Source organism: Macaca thibetana, chromosome 9 (assembly GCF_024542745.1).
Source record: "Macaca thibetana thibetana isolate TM-01 chromosome 9, ASM2454274v1, whole genome shotgun sequence".
NCBI lineage: Eukaryota > Metazoa > Chordata > Mammalia > Primates > Cercopithecidae > Macaca > Macaca thibetana.
The window spans coordinates 99,617,237-99,640,209 of record NC_065586.1 but is presented as its reverse complement, the minus strand read 5'-3'; the positions used below and the strand labels follow the sequence as shown (position 1 = coordinate 99,640,209).

Sequence of the window (22,973 nt, the reverse complement as noted above, 5' to 3'; positions counted from 1 at the left end):
CGCCCGCTAGGCCAGATGTGACCCCGGGGCGCGCCGCGTTCCCGCAGCCGCAAGCTCTCGGCGGCGCGGGTCCGGGTAAGACATCAGGCGAGGATGGTGGCCTCCGGGGCTGGCCTTATTCCCAGCACGGAACCATGGAACTTGCACTTGAAAACAAGGGGAGCAGGGCCGCGAGAACGCCGAGCTCCCCGGATGCGGGTGCGGGCGAGCCAGCGCTCATGTTCGGTTTCCCTAGCTCCAGGTACCAGGCCTGGCGCAGAGTGGAGAGCCCAGGGAAACATGTAAATGGACGAGCGGATGCTTGGATAAAGTAATTGAGATTAGGACCCTGGCACTTGACCCTCCGTTCTCAGCCAGGGTAGGGGCGCTAGGCAAGGGTTCAGAGCCGGAACCCCGAGCAGTCTCACTGATGCATAGGTGCCACTGAGGGCCTTTAAATGCCCACGAACCAGACCCACAAGCCTGGAGCTCTGGCCAAGCTGAGGGAACAGATCTCCGGGACAGCATCAGAAGACCACCAGCTCTGAACTGAGTGGTTCTATTAGCTATAACAAGGTGGGAGAGAGGAGCCTATGCAACCTATGGCAGTCAAAGAAGGCTTCCTGGAGGAAGGGGGTTTCAGCAAGTGCCCTACTCATGTGGCTATTGCCTTCCTGTAGATCAGCACTGCACCAAGAAGCCTGCAGGAAGCGAAACGGAAGCCATTCTTCTCCTACCTGGACCTGGGGCATCTCTCCTGGTCTATCAGGGATGGAAGACGTTCCAAGGTTCCCCCCAGGGAATCAGCCTTCCTGCTCCTCTGAGTCATCTCTAGCTCCCTGATCTGGCTTCAGCAACTCTGATCCAGAGTCCAGTGAAGACATGGGTGGGCAGGGGGACATCTCATGTATCCTTTTCTATAATAGAAGGTTCTTCCCGCAAGTCTCCATTTGGCGGCTCCTCATTATCTAGGCACAATTCGAGTCCTGACATTCCCTGACTGTCCCAACTAAAGGACCCCTCCACTCTCAGTCACTTTCCACGATATTCCATTTTATTTTCTTCGTAGCTATTATATGTAATTTGCTTACGAGTAGCCTTTCGTCGTTTATCTTCTGCCTCCCGCTAGAACATAAGCTCTGTGAGGGGAGAGCACAGGTCAGTCATGTTCACCAGAGTGTCCTTACCCCCTGGGGGAGTGCCTGGCACGTGACAGATTCTCAGAAAATAATTGTGGAATGCATGCTTCCCACTGCGAGATCCTTGGGAGCAGAGCCTCCTGAACCACCCTTTATTTTCCTCTCCTGCTCTCCTCGCCCCATCCCCATTCCAGGCATCACACCCTTAAATGTCTGGGACTCCAGGCAAGCTAGAAATATCTGTGACAGCCGCTCTCTGTCTGGAATCTGGAGGGAAAGACAGCTCCGACCCCGGCCTCCAGCCTCCCAGATGCCCAGGATCACGTGTGCAGGCAGCTGCAGATGGCCACAGCAGGTCAGAGATGGCTGTCTTATTTATGGGCAGTATCTTCCCAAGGCTCACTCCCAGCTAATGACTCATGCATCAGAAATCCACAGGCTCTGAATGGCAACACACTCACACATGCGCTCACATACCACTACACTATCACACACTCACACCTATACAAGCACACACACTTACATTTCCCCTGAAATCTGCTGGAATGAAGTCACTGTGAGTGGCAGCTAGGATCAGGCCTTTCACAAATTAGAACAAATAGGAGGACTCTGCATAGTTGAGACTCATTCTGCTGGAGTGTGTGTGAAGTACAAGGGCCTTGCAAGGATTTACAGATGGTAGCTCCGGGTAAGTCCGGTGTGGGCAGGGGAATGGGGGAGGGGATGAGGCCCCAAAGGCAGAGCATAGCGGGGATGTCTCGAACTCCTGACCTCAGGTGATCCACCCGCCTCAGACTCCGAAAGTACTGGGATTACAGGCATGAGCTACCTCGCCTGACAAGGGGATGTCACAGGCCCCACATGGCCTAGACCTGGGGCTATGGGCAAAGCAGGGGAGAGAGGAAGGTCAAAGGGAAGGAGGGAAGTGAGGGCCAGAGGTTTGTGCTCATCTGAGTCCAGAGGCAGCCCAGGTTCTGCAGCTCAGGGCAGCGTGATCCCAGGGAGTCCCAAAGGAAGGTGAGAGGCATCAGGGACAAAGGCAGGGAACTAAGGGTTGAGGAGCTGATGGGAGTATCAATGGGGCTGGGATAGGATGAGGTAGCCAAGGCATCCCTGGCGCAAAATTGAAGGAGGCACCCACTGTCAAGGTCATGCAGATACCAACCTTGCACTTACACGAGCCTGGGAATGAGGGCCTCTTACATTTCATGCACTAGGCTCCTCTCTACCCTCACCCTAGTCCTTCAGGGAGCTCTGTACTGGAAGAGGGGACACCACTGTTAGTGTCAACTAGGTCTCTGGCCAGGAAGGGACCTAGAGGAGGTTGGTGTGGCTGCATAGGATTCAGAGAAGTTGAGCGCGGCCCTTCTGAAGAGTCCTGTGCCCCAGCAACTTTTCCTTGGCAGGGACTTAGGGTAGACCCAACTCAGAGGGTCGAAGAAGGCCAGCAGTCTCCTTATTCCCAGACCTGGGGCAGAACCCGGAGGCCTTCCTGCCATCCTTCCCCAAGGCAGCTGCTGGGAAACATGGGGGTGGGAGTTGGGGTGGCTGGGTGGTAGCTCGATCCAGAGGACCCTTCCCAGACCCATCCTGGAAAGGAAGAGGAAGAAGGAAACTGCCAAGGAGACTGGGGCTGATGAAGTCTCTGTTTTGATGGCTTCAGGGGAAACTATTAATACCCACAAGGTGGTGCTCCAGCACCAGTCACAGTGGCAACACCTACACACCCAGCAGTGCGGATTCTGTGAGCAGTGCCTGAGGGGGTGGGTGTCAGTGCATACGTGTGCACTTTCGCGAAAACCTGTGTCCTTGTATGTGCATGCGTCGGTGTTCTGAGTGCACACACAGGCACGCAGGAGAGGGAGGCCGCGGGCAGGGACCTGGGGAAGCTTCCTTCAACAGCAGCTCCACTCCCACCTTCCCCACCTTCCCTTCCTTCCCTGTTGCTCTCTTCTTGCTGATTTCTTTCTTTTGAGACAGAGTCTTGCCCAGTGGGAGTGCAGTGGCATGATCTCAGCTCACTGCAGTCTTGCAACCTTCACCTTCCGGGTTCAAGCAGTTCTCCAGCCTCAGCTTCCCAAGTAGCTGGGACTACAGGCACACACCACCATGTCCAGCTAATTTTTGTATTTGTAATTGAGACAAGGTTTCACCGTGTTGGCCAGGCTGGTCCCTAACTCTTGACCTCAAGTGATCCACCTGCCTCAGCCTCCCCAAGTGCTGGGATTACAGTAGTGAGCCACTGCGCCTGGCCCTTGCTGGTTTCTTTTACTGTCTACCCACTTCCCACCCCTTCTCATCTTTCTCCCTGCCCTTCCTTCTCTGCTTTTTCCCACCCTGGTCACTTTCTCTCCTTGCAGTCTCTGCTCTTCCCACCCTGGCTGTCTGCTCCTGCCTGGTTCACCTCTCTCTACCTATCTTCCTCTTTCTCTCTCTCCATAGCTTCCAGATCAGTTCAAGTCTTGGAGTCACCGTGTTGATAAAATAATAGTGTATTTGACTGAGAGTCTTACTTCCTTCCCTGAGCCTCTGGATGCTGAGTTCAGAACCAGCCAGAGGGATGACCCTTCCTCAGGCAGACAAGAGTGGGGTGCCTCTAGGCCAAGCTGGACTCCCCTGAATTGGGATCACCCTCGTCAATGGCATGACACCTCGCTCCATGCAGAGAAACTAACCTTAAAATGGGAAACAGCCACAACTATCCCTGGCTATGACAAGTAGCACCCTCCCATTCCCAAAGTCCCAGCCCATTGTGTTGGTTTGGGTTTTGTTTATTTGTTTGTTTGAGACAGAGTCTAACTCTGTCGCTCAGGCTGGAGTGCAGTGGCATGAGCTCAGCTTATTGCAACCTCCCCTCCTGGGTTCAAGCAGTTCTCGTGCCTCAGCCTCCTGAGTAGCTGGGATTACAGGTGTGTGCCAGCACAGCCAGCTAATTTTTTGTATTTTTAGAAGAGACAGGATTTTACCATGTTGGCCAGGCTGGTCTTGAACTCCTGACCTCAACAGATCTGCCCGCCTCGGCCTCCCAAAGTGCTGGGATTACAGTCGTGAGCCACCACGCTCCGCCTGGTTTTGGTGTTTAGAGCTGAGGGTCTCACTCTGTCACCCAGGCTGGAATGCAGTAGCGTGATCATAGCTCACTGCTACCTCGACCTCCTGGGCTCAAACGATGCTCCCACCTCAATCTCTTGAGTAACTGAGACTACAGGCACGCACCACCATGCATGTCTATTTATTTATTTATGTTTTTTAAAAGATGAGATCTCAGTTTGTTGCTCAGGCTGGTATTGAACTCCTGGCTTCAGGTCCCGACTAGGCCTCCTAAAGGGATTATAGGCATGTGCCACCATGTCCACCCAGCCACCAGCCCATGGTTAATCAGGCTATCAGAAAAGCTGTTGGGGGAGGGGGTGGTGTCCTGCCTGAACTTCAGGGGGTGGCTGGACAAGTTGGAGGGGTAGATCCCTGAGTGCCTGTGCCTGGTACTTAGTGCATACTCAATAATTAGTTATTAAATAAATGAATGAATAAAGGAATGGATGGATTAACCTGTCGGGCCCTCCCTCTGAAGGATGGAAGCCTGTGCTACCCATTTTAGCATGGAATGGGCTCTGTGCCATCTTCTTCCCAGGTATTTTTGGGATTCAGCTTCACTCATTGCCCAGTGACCATTTATTGAGCACTACCTGCATCCCTGGCGCTGAGTGAGGTGCAGCTTCCTTGCTACCACCGTGGGGCAGCCTGTCCTCTGCTTTTTGTACACTCCAATCCCAGTTCCCCACCTCCCAGGCCCAGGTTCAGAGCTGAACATGCAGCAGGTCTGACCACATAGCTGGACTGGGCAGGTCGCTCTGAGCGCCAAACCTTTTTGATCATACACCCCTAGCAGTAATAAATTTTTAAAGCGTGTACACCAATATATGTATATTTCTTTATTTATAATTTCTATATATGCACTACTGTATTCATATTGTCTATATTATGAAACATAGACTAAATAGACTAACGAGATCGTAAAATGGATCATCTTGCCCTCCTCTTGGGGCGCACACACACTCTAGACTAATAATTCTCAAACTTAAACGTGCATCAGAATCATCTATGAGGCCTTGGGGAGAGGGGGAGAAAGTTACTAAAATGCGGACTCCCAGACCTCACCCTGAGAGACTTAGATTGAGTGGAGTCTGATACAGGTCGTTTATTGATTACACATTAGGAAACCGCTCCACATGGTCACATGTTCTAGTTGTGAGGATGGTGCTTGAAGAAGGCCTACAGGCTTTCTTGGGGAAAGCTGGACACCCCACGGGGACCAGGCCAGTGCTGGCTGCCACCCAAGCAGGGCTAACTTATTGGAAGAGGTGACTGTGCAGGGAGGTAGCAGGGATGAATCCCAGCCCCTTCCTCTGCTCCACAGACAGACTTGCTCTCTGGGAGGTGGTCCCTGAATCCAGGATCAATTGTGAGGTCTTCATAGACTCCCAAACTCTTATTTTGGAGCCCAACCCCGTCAGGCCAAATGTACTAAAATATACCACATTCCACATTAAACATAATTTTCTTGCAGTAAACATTTTGAAATGATTCTTACAAATTTGGCTTTTGGAATCACCGGACAACAAGGGACTCACTGAATTTACAACTGGTTTTATTTCTAAGCAATCATGCATGTGTTGGATGTCTTGCCAACTGAGAAAAAAACTATGTTTGTCTTCAAATATAATGAAATGTTTATGAGTACTACATTTAGCAATTAATGACATTGATACAACAAAAGCATTTACAAAAGCATTTAAGTGAACATTTATTAATTTTGGTTTGAAGTTTTCCTTTCATAATTTGAGGACAGTAATTTTTTTTTCTGGTCTCAAGCAGATGCTTTAAAAGTTCATAGGCTTAAGTACCCATAGCACCCATGGAAAAAATCCAGACCTGAGGCCAAGCACTCCCGAGATTGTATCTGAAAGGACGGAAGGAGGTTCCTCCATGAAGCAGAAAGGAAAATGCCCAATGTTGGCCGGGCACAGTGACTCACGCCTGTAATTCCAGCACTTTGGGAAACCAAGGCGGGCGGGTCACCTGAGGTCAGGAGTTTGAGACCAGCCTGGCCAACATGGTGAAACCCTGTCTCTACTAAAAATACGAAAAATTAGCCAGGTGTGGTGGCTCATGCCTGTAGTCCCAGCTACTTGGGAGGCTGAAGCAAGAGAATCACTTGAACCCCAGAGGTGGAGGTTGCAGTGAGCTGAGATTGCACCACTGCACACCAGACTGGGCAACACAGCAAGACTCCATCTCAAAAAAAAAAAAAAAAGGAAAAAATAATGCCCAGTGTTGTAAAGAGGACAGTGTGTCTCCATCTGAGAAACTTGTGTACTGACTTCAAAGTCCAGCATCAATTGATCTATCCCAGGGCCACGTGCTCAAATAATTGTAACAGGTGACATTTATGAAGCACTTATTCATATGTCCCAGGCCTTGGTCTAAGCACTTCAGATGCATTAGTTCATTTAATTCCAGAAACAACCCTGTGAGATAGGTACTAATTTTGTTCTTGTTATCATTACTATTATTATTCCTATTTTACAAATAAAAATCCCGAGGCTTGGGGAAGTTAAGTCACTTGCCTAGGAGCTGATGGGGGAGGCATGGAGGCACAGCCTAGGACAGCCTGAGTCCTGATTCCCTTGATACTGTGCATGCACCAGGGTGGAATTCCTTCACGTCCCCAGCCTGAGGGAGACACCTATGGCAGAGGAGGCCTCCTCACTGAGCTCCTGAACCAGCCCCTCCTGCTTGAGGACACCTAAGATGCCTGGTGGCTTCAGCTCAGCTTTCTGGAAGTTAGCCAGGGAGCACACAGCTACTGATGAACACAAAACAGAGTAAAAAAACAACAAAATCAAAGAAAGATGCTCGAAATGGCTGCAGTACCCCCAGCATCCTCTTTTCTCCCACAGATGTTTTAAATGGCCTTTACTTGGCAGGCAGACTCTTCCAAGAATGTTACAAAGACCAGAGAATCATAAAGGAAAAGTATCATAAATATGACCACATAAAAATGTAACACTCCTTCATGGCCAAAGTTGAAAGACAAATAGGAGTCAGGAGGCATCTCTCCAAGAAGCCAGCAGCATTAAATCACACCAAATGCCTTTAGCGTGAGACCCAGGACAGCGAGCAGACTTTTCTCCACTTGCTGCTGGCAGTGTGACATCTCCCTTTCACGCACCCTTCCCCAGAGCAGTCCCAGGCACACCCAAGGGCAGCTCTCTTCCCAGGAAGGTTTCTCTCAGCGGAAAGAGCAGACCTGCTGTGTGTCCCGCCTCTCCCTTCCTCTCACCCCAGTTCCTCCCTCCAGCCACCACTAGGTGACACTAGAACTCCATTGGAATCCCCTTTGTCTCTGACAAAAGTTTTTGGGGAGCCCTCAAGCCATTCAAAACACCTTAAAAATGTTTACCAGGGCCAGGCACAGTGGCTCACACCTGTAATCCCAGCACTCTGGGAGGCCGAGGTGGGCGGATCACCTGAGGTTGGGAGTTTGAGACCAGCCTGACCAACATGGAGAAACTCCCGTCTCTACTAAAAATACAAAATTAGTGGGGCGTGGTGGCACATGCCGCCATGCATGCCACCAAGTAACTGGGTGGTGCATCCCATCTACTCGTGAGGCTGAAGCAAGAGAATCGCTTGAACCCAGGAGGTGGAGGTTGCAGTGAGCCAAGATCGTGCCATTGCACTCCAACCTGGGCAACAAGAGCGAAACTCCATCTCAAAAAAAAAAAAAAGTTTACGAGGCCAGATGCAGTGGCTCATGCCTGTAATCTCAGAACTTTGGGAGGCTGAGGTGGGCAGATTGCTTGAGCCCAGGAGTTCAAGTCCAGCCTGGGCAACATAGTGAGAACTCATTTTTACCAAAGAAACAAAAATTAGCCAGGCATGGTGGTGTGCACCTGTAGACCCAGCTACTCAGGAGGCTGAGGTGGGAGGATCACCTGAGCCTGGGGAGATTGAGACAGCAACCAGCAGTGATCGCGCCACTGCACTCCAGCCTAGGTGAGTGAGACCCTGTCTCAAAACCAAAAATAAATAAATACATGTTTACGGATTGCTCTTTTCCTCTTTCAAAATGAAAAGAGTTTTGCTGGGAAAACATATACCCTTATAGTTTCCATCAGCTACTTCATGGTAAAGAAAATATATCATTGAGGAAACTGGCCCCGTCTTCAATCACTGAGATGCTCCTCTCTGAGTATGTGCCCTTCACTGAGGCCACTTTTCACCTTTCATCCTGAGATGGGGTCTCTGGCAGCAGAGGAGCTCTCCCTGTCATGGTGACCGTAGGACAGAAGGCCAAAGCTCCCTGCAGAGACTCTCCCAGGACTGAGGCCAAGGGTCCCCAAACTTCAGCTGAGTCACAGTCCTCCAGAGCGCCCCTACTCACACCAGGATGCCCCCTCTGACTGTGGCCAGTTACCCAGTACGGGCGTCTGCACGAGCCCAGCCCCTGGCACTCTGCAGATGTCTAGGGAACATCTGTCACTACATGGCCAGAGCTTGAGGGTGTGTGGTCAACAACAGAGGTGCTTCCTAGCCTGGCCCTCTGTGTACCCGATCACCCTCAGAGCTGAAACTCTATCCAGGTGCCCTCTTCCCCCAAAGCAGCCTGCCTGTCTTTGCCCCTAGGTCTCTGCATTTGGCCCAACATGTAGTGTCACATGCGATGGTCGCAGGATCTCCTAGCCAGAGCACCAGCCCCGCTCTTCATGGTCTTGGAGCATCATTTCTGTTTGGGCAGAAAATCTACCTTTATAGTTTCTTAGTCATGTAAGAGAGGGAAGAGAAAATAACATTCTAAAATTCAGGCTTATTTGTCGCTTCTTAGAGAAACAGGAGTAAAAAATGTATTGTAGTCGGGTACCGTGGCTCATGCCTGCAATCCCAACACTTTGGGAGGCCGAGGAGGGAGGATCACTTGAACCCAGGAGCCTGAGGCTACAGTGAGCCATGATCGTGCCACTGCATCCAACCTGGGCAACAGAGTGAGACCCTGTCTCAAAAAGAAAAAATTAAAAAAGTATTATCAACCAGGAAAACAGTTCCATGTTCTGTTCCTCAGTCAGAAACAATGTTAAGATTTAAACCTGATTATTTTGTTTTACGTCAATAATAATATTTTATTATTATTATTATTTGAGATGGAATCTCGCTCTGTAGCACCCAGGCTGGAGTGCAGTGGCTGGATCTCGGCTTACTGCAACCCCCGCCTGCCGGGTTCAGGGGATTCTCTTGTCTCAGCCTCCTGAGCAGCTGGGATTACAGGCACACACCACCATGCCCAGCTAATTTTTTTGTATTTTTAGTAGAGACAGGGTTTCACCATGTTGGCTAGGCTGGTCTCGAACTCCTGACCTCAGGTAATCCATCCACCTCGGCCTCCCAAAGTACTGGGATTACAGGTATAAGCCACCACACCTGGCCTGCTTCATTCTTCTAATGGCTGCATGGATCCCATTTTATGACTGTGTCATATTTTATTTAAACAGTCCCCTGTTGATGAAATTTAGATTGTTTCCAGTTTGGTTGTCATTAAAAGAGCTATAATGAACATTCTTGTTTGTTTATAGTGGCTACTTCTGCAAAGCTACCCACGGGATGAATTCAGACTTTGTAATTACTAAGTCAAAGGGCATGTGTATTTAAATTTTTGCTTTAAATGTATTGCCAAACTGCTCCACAAAAAACCTACCAATTTGTACTCCAACCATACATGTATGCAAGTAGCTATTTCCTTAAGCCTCATCAACACTGGGAATGATCAATCTTTCAGTTGCTAACAACTTGGAAATTTTTAAAGGCACCTGGTGGTTTCGTTTCTTATTGAATTATGAATGAGGATTAGAATTTTTCCAGAATGTTTGGTCACTTTTTTCTCTCTCTCTCTTTTTTTTTTTTTTTTTTCTTCAAATAGCCTGTTCAAATCCTTTACCCATTTTTCTTAGGATTGTTCATCTTTTGTATTGATTTATATGAGCCTTCCACAAATTAAGGAAAAGAGGCTTATGTGTGGCAAATACCCTTCTTTCAGTTTGTTATTTTTATTTTGTTTATTGGTATGTTTGCCCATAGAAGCTTCTAATTTTTATGGCTCTTACTTTGTCCATCTTCTCCTCTACAGCTACTAAATTCTGGGGTCGGTTCCCAAAGGCCTTCCTTAGCCTCTGATTATCAATAAATTCACATACATTTTCCTGTAGAATTTTTATGATTTTAATTTTTATGTTGAATCTTCGAACCATGTGAAAATTATTTTGGTATGAAGCATGAAGTAGAAATTGCTCCCGAATGGCTAGCCAGTTGTTCCAGTGCCATCTGTTAGAAGGCCCCATTTCATTTCCAGCCTCTCTCCACCCTCAGGGCTACACGGCTCTGTGGAGTCCCCAGAGTGGGACCCACAGAAGTGCCACGTTGCTTTCCCCGGGTCTGCCAGGACCCCTCAAAGGCCTGTGTCCTCAGGGAAGCAGAGAATCGGGCCACCGAGAGACAGAAAAGGCACCGCACTCTGCTAGACACACAAAACAATAGTCTCCCAGTCCTGAGAAGTGGACTTGTCAGGATATTCAATGTTGAATGCCTTCCCTGTGAAGGAAAAAGAAGGGAAAGAACCGTCAGGGGAGGGCATACTCACCATATACAAAGTAGGAAGATGGCCACACCCATATTTATAAAAACACACATGCATACACACACCAAATATGTACACATGCACTACACACATACACATACATGTGTACACACATGCATACACAAGTACATAGACACATCTCTCACACATCACATACAATGAGTTTCTCCAATAGGGGGCATCCAGTCCTAAACAGCCCTGTCAATAATAGGAACTCCAAGAATGATGAAGCCAGTGTTTCTCAAACAATATCCAGACTACTTTGCAAAGATCAAAGAAAATCTGGAGGACCCCCAAGGATACATCTGCAAGACTCCAATTTGAAAATAAAACAAAATAACATGAAGAAAGAACCAAAGATTTATTCTATAAATATCTTCCAATTGCAAATTAACACATATTTATAACTGTTTTTTTTTAAGATGTAAATCATTATTTAAAAAGAAAAATGTGGCCGGGCGCGGTGGCTCAAGCCTGTAATCCCAGCACTTTGGGAGGCCGAGGCGGGCGGATCACGAGGTCAGGAGATCGAGATCATCCTGGCTGACACGGTGAAACCCCGTCTCTACTAAGAAATACAAAAAACTAGCCGGGCGAGGTGGCGGGCGCCTGTAGTCCCAGCTACTGGGGAGGCTGAGGCAGGAGAATGGCGTGAACCCGGGAGGCGGAGCTTGCAGTGAGCTGAGATCCGGCCACTGCACTCCAGCCTGGGCGGCAGAGCGAGACTCCGTCTCAAAAAAAAAAAAAAAAAAAAAAAAAAAAAAAAAAAATGTAATTTTTTTTTTTAGTCTCTCTTTGTCACCCAGGCTGGAGAGCAGTGGCATGATCTGGGTGGGCTCACTGTAGCCTCCGCCTCCTGGGTTCAAGCAATTCTCGTGCCTCAGTCTCAAGAGAGGCAATTCTCATGCCTCAGCCTTCCAAGTAGCTGGGATTACAGGCATGCACCACCACCCCCAGCTAATTTTTTGTATTTTTAGTAGAGATGGGGTTTTGCCATGTTGGCCATGCTGGTCTCAAACTCCTGAGCTCAGGCAATCTGCCTGCCTCAGCCTCCCAAAGTGCTGAGATTACAGGCGTGAGTCACCGCACCAGGCCAGATCTGCAATTTAATATCTTTCCCTATGTGTGAGTAAAAGAAGCCTTTCTCCATGTATTGCTCCCTCTATTTCTCCCCCTACTCGTTCAGCAGGGCCAGGCTCCAGGCAACAAAATGGGATTCTCCTTTTTGCCTTGTCCTTTTATCTTTTTATGTTTTTCCAATTAAAATATTTTATGATTTTTACTAGAAATAGTTAAAAATCATTATTATGATTATAATAATGATTTATTATGTCTACTATTATAAAAGTAGACAATTTAGAAAATGGAGATTAAAAAAAAAATTAAGCCATCCCCTCTCTTTGACAGATAATATCCCTTTTGTAGTGGGCTTCTTTCTGGCCTGTTTCTTTGCTGAAGTATTTCCTGTAAATACCTGGCAAGGGCCAGCCCCACTGCAGTCACTCAGCACCTGTTGCTCTGCAGGGCTCCAGGGACCCAAGTTGACCTGGTAGCTCTGTATTCTCTCTCAAAGGCTGGAGCTGTGAAAAGGTTGGCCCGGAGTCTTTGACCCAGTTTTCTTCAAAGTGTTCTTCCAGAAGCATTGTCTATTCTTTTCTGGAGACTCCCAAGGTTAGAGTGGCTGGGGACCCTCAGGACACTCTATCCCTCCCTGAGACTAGAATGGAATTGAGGGGTGCTCATGACCCTCGCAGCCCAGTTCGCTCTCCGTCTGCTCCGCACCAGCCCTGCTGGTTCAGGGTCATGAAGTCTGGCCTTGGGCCAGAACAGTCCACTTTTCTGGTCAGCAGCCCGGTGGGGACTAAGGCTGAAAAGCACAGACGGAGGATCCCAGCTTCCTCCCTGACTCTGTCCCCACCAGGGTATGTGAGCTCCGACAGCCCCTCTGGGGCTGTACCCACCTGAAGAGGTAGTGGTGATTGTCCTCCTGGCTTGAAGGGTTTCTCACCCCTGCCCCGCCCTCTCCTTCACTCAGAGTCAGACTCACGACCACTGGTGGCTCTCCCCATCTTCTCCAGTGCCTCCTCGTTTCCCTCACACAGGGAAATCTGTCTCATAGGACCCAGAGTAACATACAAATATGGAAAATAAAAAAACTAAGTGGCTGGGCTCAGTGACTCATGCCTGTAATCCCAACACTTTGGAAGGCCAAGGCGGGAGAATCACCTGAGGTCAGGAGTTCAAGACCAGCCTGACCAACATGGCGAAACCCCCGTCTCTACTAAAGATACAAAAATTGGCTGGGCGTGGTGGTGGGTGCCTGTAATCCCAGCTACTTGGAAGCTGAGGCAGTAGAATCACTTGAACCTGGGAGGCAGAGGCTGCAGTGAACCAAGATCCTACCACTGCACTCCAGCCTAGGTGACAGAACAACACTCTGTCTCAAAAAAATAAGAAGAAGAAGTAAGACCCAGGTTTCTGGCTGTCTTCATCAGAAGTACAGACCACACAGATGGTCATGAAACTTGCAAGACTTATTTGGGATGATCTGACTTAAAATATGGGCTAAGTAACCTTTACAAAATTCATTTTGCAGGTTTCAGGAGTCTCTCAAACATCTGGGCTGTCATCCTTCAGAGAGGCTGGAACTGAGACACAAGGAGAGACCCAGTGACCTCGGAGAGTTAGGAGAAACAGTGATTTCAAATGCATGTCCGTCACACGTCACACGGAAGAAGGGCGGGGGGAAAGCCATGCAGGTGTGGGCGTGGCACTTGAGCAGCCTCTCCCATGGGCACCCAGTGGTTAATGCACATGGTTAGCACGTCTCCAAGGGAGGCCATCCCTTTCCGCTATCCCTTTCATGGCAAATGCTGGAACATGGTTGAAGACTCCTCTCAAGGGTCTCCTCTTCCAGGAAGCCTTCAGGCAAGAATAGGTGCCCCTTCTGGCTCCTGCTAGCCTGAAAGCCAATATGAAATCTCTCTGGGCTGAGCTGAGTCGTCATATTTTGTTGTTGTTGTTGCTGTTGTTTTACTTCGTCTCTGAGACAAGTTCAAAGTCATGCTTTTCATCAAGACCAGAAAATATACTTTGGCTCCATCGGCATCTTTGCCTCACCACACCCAGAATTTGCCTGTGCCCCAAAGGAAGCCCCGACAGCTGTTAAGCCTGAGCATCCAGACCCTAAAGCAAAGAGAAATGGGCCGGGTGGAATGGAGTGACAGGGCGGGGCCCATTTGCCTAGAGGTGCTTTGGGCTGGCTGGTCACAGAGGGTGACTCATTCCCCCAGAGAGGACGGGAGTGGCACCAGGGGACCATTGGGTTGGGGAGGGGAGCCTTTGTGGAGAGAGCCTGTCCCTGCCTTAAGTGCCTGCTGGACCCCGGGAGTCTGGGCTGGGGCCTGGACACTGCTTCCTCCTTGACCCCTCAGGCCCTTGGAAGCCGAGAGAGACCCTCTTACAGATCCCAGGCTCATCCCCAGTGCAGCAGACACAAGGAAGGTGGCCAGAGCCTCACTGAGCCCACCCGACGGCTGCCCACCCACCCAGGCTGGAGTCATGGATAAATTCCGCATGCTCTTCCAGCACTTCCAGTCAAGCTCAGAGTCAGTGATGAATGGCATCTGCCTGCTGCTGGCTGTGGTCACCGTCAAGCTGTACTCCTCCTTTGACTTCAACTGTCCCTGCCTGGCGCGCTACAATACACTCTACGGCCTGGGTCTGCTGCTCGCGCCCCCGCTCGCCCTGTTTCTCTGCGGCCTCCTCGCCAACCGGCAGTCTGTGGTGATGGTCGAGGAGTGGCGCCGGCCCGCAGGGCACCGGAGGAAGGACCCAGGCATCATCAGGTGCGGTCCCACACCACTCAGTGACCCATGGGCTTTACCAGGGGCTCCCCAGCCACCCACAGGCACTGCCAAGTGCACCCCCAAACCCCAACTATCCTCATTATCAGGGGATTCTCCACCCACCCTATAGGTACTGCCAGGTGCACCCTCTCCTTTCCCCAACTAGGAATTATCGGCTCACAGAGACCCACTTGCCAGTTTCCACTCTGGAAACATGTTTCTGTTTCTATCATTTGTCACCTTTCCATGGCCAGTGCTGTAAACATAGGAATGACACAGAATTCTCAATTACCCAGGACACTCTAGGGGCTGCGGGAAAACTTCCTCTTTGCCCTCTGAAGTTCTGCTGAAAATCAACTGGCAAAAGGCAGATTAATAAGAGAAAAGGCATACAAATTTATTTGATTATCATTTTATGTGCCACAGAAGACTTCAGAATAAAGACCTAAAGATACAGGGGAAATGGTCCATTTGTATGCTTAGGTTCAACAAGGTCTGGATAGCCATGCAGAAATAGAACTGGATTTAAAAAGGGATGAACTAATGCTATAGACGGAGTGGGGAAACTCAGCAAGGGCATCTAGGTTCTTCCTGGCCTCTCTATACAGCGTTCCTTTCTCCCAGACACGGGCAGGACCCCCTCTAGAAGGGAGTCTTATGACCTACAGTGAAACTAGGTAGGTCAGATCGTTTCTTTACGGCCAGTTTTTAGACAGAAAGGCGGGGGAAGTTAGAGTCATATTTTTAGGTTTTATGGTGACAGCTTTGGAGAAAAGGGGTTCTGGTTTCTATGACCCACCTTGGGGAAGAGGGATTCTAGTTTCTATGGCTAGCCTTGGGGGAGAATAAGGAGCCAGAGATTGGGTGGGGGGAATGGGCGTGGTGGCTCACGCCTGTAATCCCAGCACTTTGGGAGGCTGAGGCCGGCGGATCACCTGAAGTCGGGACTAGCCTGGCCAACATGGTGAAACCTCGTCTCTACTAAACATACAAAAATTAGCCAGGCATGGTGGCACACGCCTGTAATCCCAGCTACTCGGGAGGCTGAGGCAGGAGAATCATTTGAACCCGGGAGGCGGAGGCTGCAGTGAGCCGAAATCACGCCACTGCACTCCAGTCTGGGCGACAGTGCAAGACTCCTTCTCAAAAAAAAAAAAAAAAAAAGAGAGAGAGATTGGGTTGGGGGAAGGGGAAGGGGAGCAGGTGAGGGGACAGGAGAAGGTTAAAAAAACTTTTGCTTCTGAGGTCTTCATTTTGGGGTATCGTTTTCTGAGCTCCAATACCACATCTCCACATCTGTCACACTGGCCACGGAATATAATTCACCACATGCTTGAAGGGCCATCCCATGACATGCATAGCAGTTTTTTGCATGTAGTGAGAGGCAATGATTGGCTTAAAGGCTGTGTTCCCTCTCTTGTAAGCTCCCTAGAGTGAGGACCCTACCTACTGCACACCGTGTCCTCAGAGCCCAGCACATGCATGGCACTCTGTAGCAAAGTCCGCTGGAGTTGAGTAATTCATTGTATACCATGCAGGGCCAAGCTCTGTGCTAAGTGCTTTGAGTGCATGGCCTCTCTGAATTCTACCTGAGTTCTCAGGCTGCACCTTTATTGGACCCATTTTTAAGGATGGAAACTTGAGGCACAGAGAAGTTAAGTAACTGTACCAAGCTCCCACAGCCAGGAAGTGGCACTGCTCAGATTCAAACCCAGGTTGACTGAACAGGCCAAGTTGGAACAGCTGCCTTTCCTGTTTTGGGACAAATCTCTAAGTGCTCTAGATGTGCAGGCAGTGACGGAAGGGGCTAGGTGGGCTTTCACTCACTCACCATCTCCTCCTCTCCCCTATTCTCTGATATGGATGGTAGAGGTGTTGTCAAACATATCTAATGTAACTTCATAACGAGTCCCCAGTTGCATCTTCTGACCACATTGCCCTCCATAGAAAATGCTAAAGCCAAGGCCAGGCATGGTGGCTCACGCCTGTAATCCCAGCACTTTGGGAGGTCAAGGCAAGTGGATCACCGGAGGTCAGAAGTTCGAGACCAGTCTGGCCAACATGGCAAAATTCCGTCTCTGCTAAAAACTACAAAAAATTAGCTGGGCGTGGTGGTGTGCACCTGTGGTCCCAGCTACTCAGGAGGATGAGGAAGGAGAATCGCTTGAACCCGGGAGCCGAGATCGTGCCACTGCACTCCAGCCTGTGCGACAGAGCAAGACTCCCTCTCAAAAAAGAAAAAAGAAAAGAAAATGCTAAAGCTACCACTGCCTAGAACATATTTACAGTTCACACTGGATAGGTCACACACGCACATGCCTGGCATACACCATTGGATGTTTTGTGTACAATCCAATTCAGAAACAACATTTGCATCCAGTGCACCTGCGCGCAGCCTCTGTTCCATGTTCTCAGGGATCACATCTGCCTGCAATTCAGCTGTGCAAGGGTGGTCACAGGCACTGGGTGTGTCCCTGGCCTTTTCCTCTGGGGTCCAGTGGGCACAGCTCCAATGGACTCCTGTCCTGTGGCCAACACTCAGTCGAAGTCACCGCAGGCAGGGGCAGAGCTGACCAGGAAAGGCGCCAGAGGCCGGTCAGAGGGTGGGCTCCTGGGATGCTTTGTGGGTGGGGGTGTTAGAGGTGCTGCTTTTGGAGGGTTACTGGGCAGGGCTGTCTTAGCTTAGGCTCTCCTCCAAAAGCAGGCTCTGGAAGGAATGTGATAATGGGTGGGCAACTGGGGCTCAATCCTTCAGGGGACCCCCTAAGGGCATACATAGAACACATCTCAGAATTGTCCCACTGAGGATTTAAGAAGCTGGGATATTGATCCACAAGGCCCCAGCCCTCTGGGGTTGAAGGTTGATTTGGGGGTTAACTTTTCAGTGCTTCCAGCCTACCCCTCTCTGGAGCAAAAAATCCTCCAAAGCCCCAGGGGCAGAACAATGCAGGTGCTCGAGGTAGGAGGCCCTCGGGCCCTCCCTGTGAATAGAACCAGACGCGGCAGCCACAGATGCCTCTGGCATGGGCAGGGCACCAGCAGTGTCTGTTGCAAGACCTAGAGCAGGAGGAATGCCAACTCCTCAATGCTCCAGTCCTGGGGATCCCAGGGGCCCCAGCCTTCCTTCTTCCCTGCGTCTGTCGCTGAGACCTCTACACTGAGAGCTGCAGTCTGATGTAACCCGGCCTGGGACTTCCCAGCAGTCCATCCTTGCATCTCCCCTGCTGCAGCTGACTTCCAGCTGCTCCCTGTGACCCCCCTCCTTCCTCTGCTCCCAGGTACATGTGCTCCTCTGTGCTGCAGAGGGCGCTGGCCGCCCCCCTGGTCTGGATCCTGCTGGCCCTCCTTGATGGGAAGTGCTTCGTGTGTGCCTTCAGCAACTCTGTGGACCCTGAGAAGTTTCTGGACTTTGCCAACATGACCCCCAGCCAGGTACAGTTCTTCCTGGCCAAGGTTCCCTGCAAAGAGGATGAGCTGGTCAGGAATAGCCCTGCTCGGAAGGCAGTGTCTCGCTACCTGCGGTGCCTGTCACAGGTAACTGGGGTGATCCTCCCCTGGCTCTTGCACCCTCACCAATCCCCCGCATTGGTTCTGGAGTGGGGTGGGGGGTGGTGAGGAGGAGCAGATGATGGGCTCAGTCCATTCCCAGGAGGCAGGGAAGCACTGGAGACCACTGCTCTGCCTTGCCTGCGCCCACTGCACACCTTCTTCCCACCCGTGAGAAATAATACTAATCTCCACTTATTGGGCATTTATGTGCCAGGCACTGCAGTGAGCATTTTATATGTATTATTTCATTTCATTTGTGGAACAACCATTATCCTCCCATTCTCCAGGTGAGGAAGCAGGCTCTGAGAGTTTAGTTCGTAAGGCCAAAGTCACACAGTTTATAAGAGGCAGAGCAGGGATCCGAAGGAGTGTCATCATTCCTCTTAATCACCTTCCAACAATGTAGGCTCTCTCCAGATGCCGGTCTTCCCAAAAGGCACCAACTCTATTATCTTGGGGGACAAACCCCAGCTCTGCCCCCAGCCTAGACTCCAGATTCCACCTATAGATAATAAAGACACAGCCCCTGCCCCTTGGGGAGGCTGACAGGCTCATGGGCTGGCCAGCAGTGCAATGGAGGGAGGACCCGGGTGCAGGATGCACTTGATTCTGGCTCAGACTGTAACCTTGGCCATGGGACTACCCCTCTGGACCTCAGTTTCTCATGCAAAATACAGAGGAGTTTGGTCTCCTCCATCTTGATGGTCCCTGCAGGCTTCAACACTCTAGGCTTTTCCTAGTTCGGTGGAAAGAGCATGGAATTTGCAGTGAGACCAGGGTTTGAATCCTTACTCAGCTGTAAGTTATCAGTCATGTAAAGTTTATCAAGTTGTTTGCTTTTCTGCTCTCGTGTATAAAATACTCACCTTAAATCTAGTGATGTTGGGGGGAGTCTAGTGAAATGCCAAATGAGAGAGCTTTGTAAATTGTGGAAATCACTTCTGTAAATGATAAGGATTCAAATATGTCCCTGTGGTTTAAAGATGTGACTTCCCTGCTCCAGGTCCACACAACTGCCCCAGGTCTCAAGCTGGCCCTTAAAGAGACTATGGCTTTGGAAGGTAGAGAGGAGGGAGAGGAGCCTGCCAGGTGTGGGCTCCAGCTTTAGAGAACTACTTCAGTTTGTCCTCACTCCTGGCTGGGAACACTGTCCCCTGTTCCTATTGTGTGTCACTGTCATTCAGCCTTCAGTCTCCGCCCTCCAGGTCAGGTTGGGTGTCCCTCCTCTGGACTCCCTCTCTATGACACGTACCCAGTCATCGCCTATTTAATCGTCTATTTCCTCCACTAAGGTAAGAGCTCTGTGAGAGCAATGACTGAGCCCCCACTTCCTAGCATAGTGCCTCCCACCAAGTATAACACAGTGGATGCCTAGATGGGAAGACAGACAGATAAGCACACACAAGGATGACAAAGGACTGGATAAAAAGATGAGGGGGGCCGGGCGTGGTGGCTCACACCTGTAATCCCAGACTTTGGGAGGCCGAGGCGGGTGGATCACATGAGGTCAGAAGTTTGAGACCAGCCTGGTCAACATGGTGAAACCTCGTCTCTACTAAAAATACAAAAATTTGTTGGGCGTGGTGGTGCACGTCTGTAATCCCAGCTACTTGGGAGGCTGAGGCAGGAGAATGGCTTGAACCCAGGAGGCGCAGTTTCCAGTGAGCTGAATCGCACCATTGCACTCCAGCCTGGGCAACAGAGCGAGACTCCATCTCAAAAAATAAAAATAAATTTTAAAAAAGATGAGAGGACGGATGATGGATGGTTGGATAGGGGGTGGATGAGTAGATAGATCAAGGGAAGAAAGGAGGAGCATATGGGAGCATGAATGAATGGGAAAAGAGATGGATGGATGATGGACAGATGGAAGGATAGTTAGGAGCTTGACTGGATGGGAAGATGACAGATTTACAGTAAGACAAGAGGATGGATGATTGGATGGGTGGAGAGATGGTTGAATGGGTGGATGGATACAAGGATGAGAGAATGAATGGAAGGGAGAATAGATGCATGGATGAAGGATGGTTGGCAGGACGGATGACTGAATAGGAAAGTGCATAGATTGGAGGAAGGATGGATGGGAAATGTAAAAGGAGGGACTTTGGAATACCTTTGCCACACTATACAGGACAATTCCTCAAGTAGCAGATGCTCTAAGAGTTAATTCACTTTACAAGGCCACAGGGATACAAAAGAGGACATGTAATCTGATGATCACACAGTTTTCTTTGTGTTCGTTCTTCTCAATTTATTTCCCATTTCATTCAATACTCTGATTAATGAACTATGATGTTTGGAGTGGTATACTGCAGTTAAATTATCTAAGGAGTATTTGAATCCATTGGAAAATGAAGAATATTATGTATACATGGTCAAATTAAATTTGCAACATTCACATACGTATTCATAAATACATATGTATAGGATTAGGCCCCACTCACACCTAACCTCGGGCCTTCTTACCTTGCAGGCCATCGGCTGGAGTGTCACCCTGCTGCTGATCATCGCGGCCTTTCTGGCCCGCTGCCTGAGGCCCTGCTTCGACCAGACAGGCTTCCTGCAGCGTAGATACTGGAGCAACTACGTGGACCTGGAGCAGAAGCTCTTCGACGAGACCTGCTGTGAGCATGCGCGGGACTTCGCGCACCGCTGCGTGCTGCACTTCTTCGCCAGCATGCAGAGTGAGCTGCAGGCACGGGGGCTGCACCGGGACAATGCATGCAGGAGCCCCGAGCCCCCCGCAGTGCCTGAGCCCCCAGAAGTCCTGGACAGTGGAAGCGGGAAGGCCCACCTGCGCGCAATCTCCAGCCGGGAGCAGGTGGACCACCTCCTGAGCACCTGGTACTCCCGCAAGCCCCCGCTGGACCTCGCTGCATCCCCCGGGCTCTGTGGGGGTGGCCTTAGCCACCGCGCCCCTACCTTCGCACTGGGCACGAGGCTGTCCCAACACACCGACGTGTAGGGTCCTGGCCAGGCTTGAAGCGGCAGTGTTTGCTCAAAGGTGACCCCAAGCCTTGTTAGCTCCTTTTTTTTTTTTTTTTTTTTTTTTTTTTTTGAACGGAGTCTCACGCTCCCAGGCTGGAGGCTTTCCAGGCCATGGGGCCTCACCCCTGAGTAGCTGGGACTACAGCAGGCACCCTAATTTTTTGTTAGCCACTCTCTTCCTTTGTGATCAAAGTGCTAGCCCAATCTCTGCCCACCCGCGCTCTGCCTAGTTTCTGGGTGTGGCCTCCAGTGTGCTTCACAAACTTTAATGTGGACTCGGTTCACTGAGGGCCTTGTTAAATACAGGCGCAGACTCGGCGTAGCCAGGACCAAGTCTGAGATTGTGCATTTGGAACAAGCTCCCTGGTAATACTGATGTACTTTTGGTCAGTGGACCAAACTTTGAGTAGCAAAAGTCTAAATAGATCTGCCATGGGTTCTGGGTTCTAGAAGTCAATTCTAAATAATAATAATTACCTTAGTCTCTTGCCTGCTTTCATTTGTGTAATTTTTTTTTTTTTTTTTTTTTTTTTTTTTTTTTGAGATGAAGTTTTGCTCTGTTGCCCAGGCTGGAGTGCAATGGTGCGATCTCGGGTCACTGCATCCTCTGCTTCCTGGGTTCAAGAGATTCTCCTGCCTCAGTCTCCCGAGTAGCTGGGACTACAGGCATGCGCCACCACACCCAGTTAATTTTGTATTTTTAGTAGAGACAGGGTTTCACCATGTTGGTCAGGCTGGTCTCGAACCCCTGACCTCAGGTGATCTGCCCACCTCGGCCTCCCAAAGTGCTGGGATATATAGGCGTGAGCCACCATGTGCAGGCTGTGTAATTGTCTTTAATTCTCTGGGGTTTCTAGCAGCTTATACCAAGGTTCTCATAGTGAGTTCTAGCAAACTCTGCTAGTTGAGTTCCTTTTGAAACCACTAGTTAGTGCCTCTTGCTGGCTACTACAGATGACTACTTTTATATTTTCCTGTTGAGGGGATTTTTCTGTGTTTGAATGTCAAGGGGCTGACTCTCCCAGCTCCAGCCTTCCCAGGCCCCACCAATTCTAGCCAACCAAGGCCAAGCAGCCCTGCCTGGGTCCTCCTCCTTCAAGATGCCGCTCCTCTCAGCCTTCTGCTCTCCTGCAGCGGGGGCAGGCACTCCTCCTTCACCTTCCACGCACCCTTGCCCCACCGCTAGCCTGAGCCCTGGGCTCAGCAAGGTTCCTTCCTAAGATGACCCCCTCCCCTAGAAATTCCCAGGGGTATCTACTGCTGCCCTTAGCAAGAGGTTGGCACCCTGGTGAGGATTTCCTCAGAGCAAAGTAGGGGTGTGGGGTCTAGCTCAGGGACAAAAACCCCTGAAATGCCGGTGTTAGTTCTGCTGGAAAAACTGCCATTCCAGGCCTGGTTCAGTGGCTCATGCCTGTAATCCCTGCACTTTGGGAAGCCGAGGCGGGTAGATCACCTGAGGTCAGGAGTTTGAGATCAGCCTGGCCAATATGGTGAAACCCTGACTCTACTAAAAATATAAAAATTAGCCGGGCGTGGTGGTGGGCATGTGTAATCCCAGCTACTCAGGAGGCTGAAGCAGGAGAATAGTTTGAACCCAGGAGGCAGAGGTTGCAGTGAGCAGAGGTCACACCGCTGCACTCCAGCCTAGCAACAAGGGCAAAACTCTGTGTCAAAAACCAAAAAAACCAAAACTGCCACTCCATCTCTGGCAGCCCAAACAGGAAGGGTTTGGGGAAGATTTAGCCTTTGCTCTCCTCTGGGCCTCTGCCCCTCCCTGATGAC

General features: G+C 50.1%; 2 protein-coding genes across 2 annotated transcripts in view; both read left to right on the top strand.

Annotated features, from left to right (window-relative positions):
- Positions 1-22,973, top strand: part of ATP5MK (ATP synthase membrane subunit k) — a 201,510-nt gene that overhangs the window by 91,247 nt on the left and 87,290 nt on the right. The gene's annotated exons all lie outside the window — the stretch shown is intronic.
- Positions 11-21,168, top strand: CALHM3 (calcium homeostasis modulator 3). The gene is made up of 5 exons (XM_050804931.1): positions 11-767; positions 1,313-1,806; positions 13,403-14,654; positions 17,933-18,188; positions 20,677-21,168. The coding sequence occupies exons 3-5, from the start codon at positions 14,368-14,370 to the stop codon at positions 21,166-21,168; spliced, it is 1,035 nt and encodes a 344-aa protein (XP_050660888.1). The 5' UTR covers positions 11-767; positions 1,313-1,806; positions 13,403-14,367.